Raw genomic sequence first — 9,702 nt, 5'->3', positions numbered from 1 at the left:
TCCCTGGCAGCCTCTCTGCCTGCTGCACTTGGCAGGTCAGCAGTAACGTTTATCACCGAGATGTTTTTCCTTTTAATTAGCGCCGGTCGCAATAACGAGGAGGCACATGCTGAAATTTTGATTATTTGGCCTCTGGTGGAGGGAGAGGGCTGCCAGGTTTAACAGTGAAGGTATTGATGTGCCCTGGATGGGGTACAGAGTGTTTCCAACGGGGTTCTTGCTGTGTTTTCCTTCATGCTGGCCTTTTGAGTGAGGCTGATTTACGAAGGGAATGATGTAAAATTGCCCAAACAAAGTATTGTGACTGGGTCAACGTGCAGGTGCTAATTACTGCAAATAATAATTTAAATCCCTTCAGCTGGAAACACTTTGTGCTTCACCTTCAATCGAGCTGCTGCAGCAGGAGCCAGGGCAGGGGTTTGTGTCTGCAGTACTGTTGGAGAGTGGATTTCTGTGATGGGTGGTGGGGAGCTGGTCCATCTCACAGACCAGTAAACCCAGTTGTGGGGAGGCTGGGACTGGCAGCAACCTGCCCTTGGTTGATGCACTTGGTGCAAATTCAGACTTGTAGGTGAAATCTCTTGATTTTTTTGCTCCTCTGCTTTATCTTTGCAGCAAACTGCCCCGTGTGAGGTGGGGTGTGGTTTCTCCACCTCGCTCATAGAATCACTGAATGGTTTGGGTTGGGAGGAATCTTAATGATCATCTAGTTCAGAAGCATAAAACCAGATAAATTCAACTGGAAATGGAGGCAAACAGAAGTGCTTGGGAGAAACTGGAACAACTAGACACAGAACTCAGGTTTGTCTGATGATGGTCACTCACAGGGAGATGATGTTGTGGCCAAGCTCAGGTTGTTGGGCTGTGTTCATATGCAGGGTCATGTTTCTTGACCCCTTTTGCCCTGGTGAAGGCATCCAGGCAGCTGGAATGGGTGTGAGATCCCAGGGCTGATGGATATGACCACGTTTACCACAGATTTGGGGGCTTTTGATGGAAGTGCAGCATCTCCCATGAATGTGTGGAGAAACTGGTGGGTGGTGATGTGCTGCTGGGTCTTTGCACAGCAGGATGAGTCCAGGTGCTGATTTTTCTGCCTCTGACAATAAAAAGTGGGTGCCCTCCACACAGCTCTGCCCATCACCCAGATTCAGTTTCACATTCATAATCCAGGAAACTGTGAACAATGGGAGCCTCTTCTGGGAGCTGCTGAGGAAGCCTCTTGAAAAACCTTCCTGCAGACCCAGAAATAGCCATCTCCTGCTCTGTGGCCACTGATTCCAGGCTCACTGGAAGCAGTTGCCAGCTGCCTAAGCATGGATTGGATTTCTCTTTTGCTGTTGGCCATCCAAGACATGAAAACCTTGGTGTTGTCCATCCCCACAAGGGCTTGATTGCCATCCAGGAGCACCCAGCTCCTCTCTCCAGTCCCTGATGCTGCTGTATGTCACTTTGCAAGATCAAGGATCCCAACCTAAACTTTTAGTGCAAATTCCTGGTTTTTCTCCCCAAATACATCTGAGAGTGCAATTTATTTCAACCCTTCTGGGAAGGTGCTTAGAGGGTGCCCTTCAGATTTGAGCATCTGGTTAATGGTTGGACTCAATGATCTTAGAGGTCTTTTCCAACCTTAATGATCCTATGAATCCCTCTCTTAGTCATTTCTTGCTTGGGCAAATTATCTGAATGGGCTTTTGAGAACTTTTTATGGAAAACTGAAAACAAGGGCATAATAAAACAGTAATTTAAGAGCAATTTGCTGACAAGCTGGAGCCCTTAAGTGCACTGAGTTGGCATTGAGGGGCAATGATACCAAACCTCCTGTGTGAATGTCCTCTTTGTTATTTGGAAAATCCTTGGGCAGTTTTAAAAACACTTCTAGTCTTTAAATTGGTGTCCTTGTTGCCCAGGATAAGCTGTTGTCTGTTTGTAAGTTACATATCACTCATGTCTCTCACTTCACCAAAATCACAATCAGCAAATTCATGGAATCCTGGAATGCTTTGGATTGGAAGGGACCTTGAAGACCACCTCATTCCAACCCTCTGCCATGGCAGGGACATCTTCCACTGTCCCAGGCTGCTTCAATCCCTGTCCACCCTGACTTTGGACGCTGCCAGGGATCCAGGGACAGGCACAACTTCTCTGGGCACCTGTGCCAGGGCCTCCCCACCCTCCCAGCCAGGAATTCCCACTTCCCAATATCCCATCCAGCCCTGCCCTGCGGCAATGGGAGCCATTCCCTGTGTCCTGTCCCTCCGTCCCTTGTCCCCAGTCCCTCTCCAGCTCTCCTGGAGCCCCTGTGGGCTCTGAGCTCTCCCTGGAGCCTTCTCCTCTCCAGGTGAGCACCCCCAGCTCTCCCAGCCCGGCTCCAGCTTTGGAGCATCTCCATGGCCTCCTCTGGACACTTCACCTGAGTTGGGCTTCACTGTGAAGTTCTATATAGTAACAGGAGTAGAACCCAATTTCTGCTTTCAAAATGAAATGGTTTATCTTGGATGGGTTTGGTCAGTTTTTGGGTTCCTTCAAGTGCTTGAGAGCGCTTGGCATTATCGTTGTTCCTTGAAGACAAGTCACCTGGTGAGACCCACAGGTTCTTCTCCTGTGCTGACAGCTGCTCTTGGCCATCCCTCTCAGCAGGGGTGGTGTTTTTAAACTGGAATCTTCTGACCCAGAAGCCTGTTCACAAAAACCAAAACTAGGATTAAACCCCTGCAGTTTGGCCCTTCAGGGTTTGTAAATGCAGGCACCAGCGTGCTACTCGCGTTGTTTTTTGCAGGGACTGTGTCCACCCTGCCTTTGTCCATCTGGTCTGGCTTTACATTTGGAAAACTGTGACTGTTCCCAGGACATCATCACCATGGGCATTGCTGGTGGTTGAAATAACCCCTTCACCCCTCAGGAGGCAGGTTCAAGTAAAGGCAGGAAGGTCTCTCTTGCAATACAGCAGTAGGGGTGGGTCCATCACCACTGGACATGGTGGCAATTAACAAATTAACAGTTTGCAGGGATCCAGCAGTGATTAAGCAGATTTGTCACATAGAAATCCCTTAACAGCTTAATAAATTTACAAACTTCACCTCATTTTCCAGCCAGAAGCCCCAGTTTTGGGATGGTGTTGGTCCTATTCATAGCACAAGCACAGGTTTCAGTCTTGGAAGCAGGACCCAGCTATATTTGGAGCTGGATTTATCCTCAGGCATGCTGCACATGCATCAGCTGGGCTGTCTAGCAGCAAAATCCTGTCAGTTAAGTAATCCTTCAGTAGAAGGTAGTTTCACATCCCACCTTCATTCAGCTTCTCATTCAAGAAAATGTCCCATAATAAAAACTGTGATTTTCTGCTTTGGGGGTACCAGCAGCTCCCATGCCTTCCCAGTGCAGGGCTGGTCAGTTGTTATCTTACCTCATCTCCCAGAGGAGAGGGCAGTTCAATGGCAGCAGTGGGCAGGACAGGGATTTTGGGGGATTTCAAGGCACCAAGGAGGGGACTCTGACTTTGGGGCTCTCTCTCTGCTCAGATTTGCCAGTGACATTGCACAGAGCAGTGAAATCCTTGTGATGGGAAGCACCAGGCATCCCCTGCAGCAGCATCCAGGGGAGCTGATGAGGCTGTCATGAGATTAGTGCCTGTGACCCACCACAGGTATTGTGTCAGGACCCTGGGATGTGGGATCCCAAAACACATCCCAGTCTCAGCTGCCCCAGAGTGTTTGTTCTGGCAATGAAGGATGAGATATCCCAGATGGCCAGGAGTGCATGGGAGCAGGTGAGGGGCTGAAGGGGGGGCCCTGGGGTGTTGCCAGCCCCTCTCCCCCTGCCCACAGGCAACTCCAGCTTCCCTCTCCTGCACTGCCCTCTCCAGATCCCTCTGTTTTCTGGCAGATAGGATTAAGCCTGACCTTCTGCCCCATCTCAGAGAGAGCCAAACCTCTTTCAGATCTAATTATTTTCCATTTTTGTTTAATTGTGCACGTCCTGCTGCTGGCTGAGAAGGAGACCAGCTCCTGCCTGGGCCAGGGCACCCAGCCCTTCATCAGCCACAGGTTTCTGGGTCAGTGCTCTCTCTTTTCGGGGCTGTGGTTTAAACCCCCAAATCTCTTGGAGGTCCAAGGCAAAGTCCCCAAGAAGCAGCTCTGGCGCCATCCTGTGTTTCCCCAGTGGGGACCTTCATGCTCAGCTCTCCCCCAAGTGAGGAGGAGCCCAGCCATGGCCACCTGCCTCCCTCCTCCTCCTCCTCTCCTGCACCCAGTTTACACCAGACTCGGCTTTTTCTACGTGTATTTTGCTCCTGTGTTTAAGTGGCAGCAACTTCTTTGAGCAGTGCATTGCAGGCCTTTTTTTTTTTTAATGGTCTTTGATTTCTCAGTTTATCTGAGCTGCTGCAGAATCCCAGCTGGTGCCAGGCTGGGGTTTGGCTGTGGCAGCCTGAAAGTGCTGGTGAACCACCACGGGAGGGATGATAAAATATCAGGGTGTGACATCCCTCTCTGCAGGAGGATGGGAGAAAATAAGACATGTTTTCAACTCACCAGGCAGCTGACTAAGAGAGAGGGGACAGATAAATCAGATTCATCCCAACAGGAAGCCTTGCCTGGAGCAGGGACATCTGCATATGGAAAACATGGATATGCACTGGTGAGCCTTGAGTCCCGCTACACTCATGTATCCTTTACAGCATCACTTATGCTGAGTGTTGCTCTCCCAAATCCCGTTTTTTTTAGCACCAAAACAACCTCACAGCATTCCCACGGGCACAGGAGCACACCCAGAGCACCAGAAGCCCCCTCTGCTGCAGTACAGCAGCTCCTTCTCCACCAGAGCCGTGCCACGTCGTGTCCCTCGCTCCTTTCGGCGCAGGACGGCTCGGGCACGCTGTGCTGGCTCAGGAAGTGGCTCTGGAGGAGGGGGAGCTCTGGAGAAGTAAATACCAGTGCAGAAAGTTCCAGGGAGAGTCTCCAGTGTTTCCAGCAAGCCATCTAGTGGCTTCCTATTAAAACAGTTGCATGCCTTGGGACTGGGAGGGTGAATGTGGAGGGATGAGTGCTGCTCACCGCCGCAGTCGTGTCAGGAACTGATGGGCAGAGTTTGGCCCTAACTGGGAGAAGTTGCTGCTCTAGCAGCCCTTTTCTGGGTCAGGGGTGGTGGGAGGGTTGGGTTAGCTGCTGGCTGGCAGCATGGGTCATGCAGAATCATGGAATCATGGAATATCCTGAGGGGGAGGGGACCCACATGGGTTGTAGAGTCCAGTTCCTGGGTCACAGAATATCCTGAGCTGGATATTGGTTTGCTCTTGTGCCTTCCCAAGTGCAAAGCTGATGAATGATCCTACAGATGGAGATCTGGATCTGCATTTCAGTGGTGTGGGTTCAGTTACCCTAGCTCAAAACCACACAGAGGCTGTAGGGATAATCAGTGATTTAGAGCAGCTTCTTGTGTGGAATGGATTGAAGACAGCAGACAGGGAAGGAGAACATAACGTTTTGGGGGATATTTTCAGCATTTCACCTGATGGAGCTTTGGGCAGTGTGTTCAAAGCAAGCAGGAGGGAGTGTTCTCCACCACACAGTTCAGTTGTTGCTCCTGTAGCACAGCCTGAGGCTGGAAGTTTGAAGGTTTTACAGAGGGGTTTGGTCAGCACTGGAGGAGAGACTGCCCTGGGGCTGGGAAGTGTCTCTTGGCTGATCTGGGTAGATTAGGTAGGTGTTTGGAGTTTGTATCAGTTCTTCAGAGAAACCTGTGGTGATGGAGATCTCACAGTGTCCTGGGCCACCCTGCCCTGCAGAAGGCACTTCCATCATGTCCAACCTCATTCATCTTTGCTGCAGTTCAAGTCAGAGAGTCATAGAATTGTTTAGGTCAGAAAAGCCCTCCAAGATCACTGAGTTCAACCATTTCCCCAGCGCTGCCAAGGCCACCACTGACCTGTGTCCCCAAGGGCCGCATCCTCATGGCTGGTAAATCCCTCCAGAGATGGTGACTCCAGCATTTCCCTGGGCAGCAGCAGAGGTGGAGAGCAGCTTGTCCATGCCAGTGTTCACCTCTCAGCCAGGGTCAGGCTGCCTGGTGCAGCTTTTCTGTGCAGCAGGGTGTCTGACTGAGGTGGTGCTTCCCAAGCCAGGCTCTTGCCCACCTCGTGCTGCGCAGCCCTTTGTTCCCACCTGCGTGCAGATGTTTGCACCTGCTTCATGCAGATGTTCTTCCACATCTCTCCAAGTCTCATAGAATGTCCTGAGCTGGAAGGGGACCCACAAGGATCATCACATCCAACTTCTGACCCTGCACAGGACACTCCAGCAATCTCATCCTGTGCTTGAGAGTGTTGTCCAGATTCTCCTGGAGCTCTGGCAGGCTGGTGCTGTGACCAATCCCTGGGGAGCCTGGTCAGTGCCCCACCACCCTCTGGGGGAAGAACCTTTTCCTGATCTCCAGCCTAAACCTCCCCTGACCCAGCTTCATGCCACCCCTTTGAATCCTCAGCACTGTTTGACCTCTAGTCCAGTTTCCTGGAGTGTTTTCCTTTCTCTTAGCGCAATACCTGCGTGCTGATCACATTTATCACATCACCCTTATCACCAGTGACATTCTGGGTGGTGCCAGGCCCAGGACAGGTCTCCTTGCCCAGCCCATCCTCCCATTCTCACAGTGAATCAGCAGCACCAGCTCCCTCCGTGTGTTTTTCGGATGAGTTGTGTGCCCACATTAGAGCAGTTTCTCTCTGCTGTGCTGCTGAGGGAGCCATGTGCAGCAGCACCTAATGAATATCAAGATATACAGCACTGCCTGCTCCTCCAGCTATTCACAGGCCAGTTGCTCTGTCGCAGAAGGAAATCAAATTGCTCTTGACAAATGGGTGTCGGCAGTCACTTATCATCTTGTTATCTCCTAAGTGCTTACAAATAGGTTGTTTCATTATTTGTTCCATCAGTTTTCCAGGAGTTCCAGTTAAGTGACCAGTTTGTATTTCCCTGACTTTTCCTTCTGCATATTTAAATCTAACCCCTAGGTTTCTTTTTTTTTTCCCTTGTCTTCTGGAACCTCTCCTATTTGCTGTGATCTCACAGAGGAACAGGAGCTCTGGGGCTGCTTCCCTCCTTTCCTTTGGGGCTGGTGGATGCACCAACACCCTGGATGGGTGATTGCGTTTCCTCTGGGGTTCTCTCCTCTGTTGTCTCCTTTGAATCTTGACCTTTTCAATTTTCCAGCCAAGTTCTTTTGAAAGGTTAGCTTGATCCACTGAGCGCAGATTTTCTGTAATCTGCAACAACATGAAAAATTTGGGCCAAATCATGATTTTGATTAAAATAAGAGCAACAGCAGTAGAGTTGGAAAATGGCTATAAATGCATTCCCCACATAGAGTTGGGTGTAGTTTGTTTTTTTCAGTGATTTTCAGGAGCATCTGGTAACTTTTGGCATCCAGTTTGTCAAGCTTTGCCCTGACAATGGTTTTGGAGGGTGGTGACCTGTAAGAACCTGTGTCTGGATAACTATTTGGTGCAATACAGCAGTAACCCCCTTGCCAGGGAGATGCTCATGCTGTGCTACCACATATGGTGGTGTTCACAGAGGTCCAGGATCAGAGAAGAGGATCTGACTCCATGTTTAGAAAGCTTGATTTATTATTATATATATTATATTAAAACTATACTAAAAGAATAGAAGAAAGGATTTCATCAGAAGCAAGCAAGAGAAGAATGAAAACAAAAGCTCCTGACTCTCAGAGAGTCCGAGCCAGCTGACTGTGATTGGCCATTAATTAGAAACAACCAACATGGACCAATCAAAGATGCACCTGTTGCATTCCACAGCAGCAGATAATCATTGTTTACATTTTTTCTCAGGAGAAAAAATCCTAAGGAAAGGATTTTTCATAAAACGTGTCTGTGACAACCACACGTTCAAATCCCTTCGGCATGTCGCATTTACCCTGGCAGGACCCGGTTATTTCTTTATTACCTCTGTTTATCAATTTCTCATTAATCCCTTTTTTTTCCCCCTCCTTATTCCTTCCACAGGAATCATTAATCAGTGGCAACAGGAATCCAAGGACAAAGTGATCTCCCTCTTGCTGACCCACCTGCCTTTACTGAAGCCCGGCAACATCGAGGCGAAAGTCGAGTACATGAAACTCTTGCCCAAAATCCTGGCGCACTCCATCGAGCACAACCAGCACATCGAGGAGAGCAGGCAGCTGCTGTCCTACGCCTTGATCCACCCTGCCACCTCGCTGGAGGACAGGAGCGCCCTGGCCATGTGGCTCAACCACCTGGAGGACCGCACGTCGTCGTCATCGTCGTCGTCGTCGTCGGGGGGCTTTGGTGGGCAGGGCCGGGGCCGCTCGGACTCGCTGGACTACGGGCAGGCTCACTACTATCACCAAAGACAGAACTCCGACGACAAACTCAACAACGGCTGGCAGAACTCCAGGGACTCCGGCATCAGCGTCAGCGCCTCCAGCTGGCAGGACAAAAACCTGGCCTGCGAGAACGGCCACCTGCCCCTCTACTCCTCCTCCTCCGTCCCCACCACCATCAACACCATCGGCACTAGCACAAGCACCAGTGAGTACTCATGGGAGGAGGATCTGGGGAGGATCCCCCCCATCCCACTAGGAACTGCTGCTTTGGCGTGGTTAGCACAGGGGCTGAACTCATCTGGGCCATAGAAAACTCTTTTTTTTTAATTTTTCCTTTCCTCACCTGCTTTTTTTATTTCCTGCTTGCCTTGTTGGGGTTTTTTTCTTCCAGCATTGTAAGGTCTTAAAGACCTGGGTGTGACGCTGTTCACATCCCTTAGGATGAGGGAAGAGACAAGGATCTGACTCCACGTTTCAGAAGGCTTCTTTAATTATTTTATGAAATATATTATATTAAAACTATACTAAAAGAATAGAATAAAGGATTTCATCAGAAGGCTAGCTAAGAATAGCAAAAGAAAGAATTATAACAAAAGCTTGTGTTTCTCAGACAGAGAGTCCGAGCCAGCTGGGCTGTGATTGGCCATTAATTAGAAACAACCACACGAGACCAATCACAGATCCACCTGTTGCATTCCACAGCAGCAGATAATCATTGTTTACATTTTGTCCCTGTGGCCTCTCGGCTTCTCCAGAGAAAAAATGCTAAGGAAAGGATTTTTCATAAAATGTGTCTGTGACACCTGAGAGCTGGAGAGGAGGGAAAACAGCAAAGAGTAAGAAAAAGTTAGAGTAAAAAAACGTGCCTCACTGAAGGGAACCCCTTGTGTTTTGTGCAGCTTTGTGTAGATTTACAGTTCATGTTTCAAGAGTGCCTAAAGCAAGCAGGAAACTGATGCTTCATGTCCAAAAGTGAGCTGGGGGCCTTGAGGCAAGTCCAAAAGTGTGCTGAGGACTTACTGAGAATAAATGGGATTGGGACCAAGAGTGCAGGCAAAAGTTTTGGAAGCAGAGGTGGAATCCACCAGCTTCAGGGTATCTGAAAAGGTTCTCTTGTATTTTCAGTGCAGAGGTGTGAAGCTGGTGTTGACTGAGGAGTGGACAGTCCTCAGTGTTTTCCAGGAGAGCTGGGTGGTTCTTCCCCCATGGAGACCTTGCCAGGCTTTGATGGATGGTGCAGAGCCCAGCCCAAGGCTTGGACACATGGAGAGCTCCATGACTGGAGATCTGTCCAGCACTGGCTTTTGTGTGAAGCTGCAGTGCAGCTACAGCTGGTGTTCAAAG

At 49.6% G+C, this 9,702-nt stretch overlaps 1 protein-coding gene across 3 annotated transcripts in view; it reads left to right on the top strand.

Annotated features, from left to right (window-relative positions):
* SAMD4A (sterile alpha motif domain containing 4A) overlaps window positions 1-9,702 on the top strand; it is a 98,637-nt gene that overhangs the window by 53,140 nt on the left and 35,795 nt on the right. For all 3 annotated transcript variants that reach the window (XR_004082939.1, XM_005417966.2, XM_005417965.2), the window contains exon 2: window positions 8,018-8,563. Coding sequence is in view for 2 of the 3 variants with exons in the window: in XM_005417966.2 (XP_005418023.1) it covers window positions 8,018-8,563 (546 nt within the window). In the remaining variant the exon portion in view is untranslated. The remainder of the gene's footprint in view (window positions 1-8,017; window positions 8,564-9,702) is intronic.

The sequence above is a fragment of the Geospiza fortis genome, unplaced genomic scaffold (assembly GCF_000277835.1).
Source record: "Geospiza fortis unplaced genomic scaffold, GeoFor_1.0 scaffold23, whole genome shotgun sequence".
NCBI lineage: Eukaryota > Metazoa > Chordata > Aves > Passeriformes > Thraupidae > Geospiza > Geospiza fortis.
The sequence above is the reverse complement of the archived record's forward strand: the minus strand, read 5'-3'. Positions and strand labels throughout refer to the sequence as shown.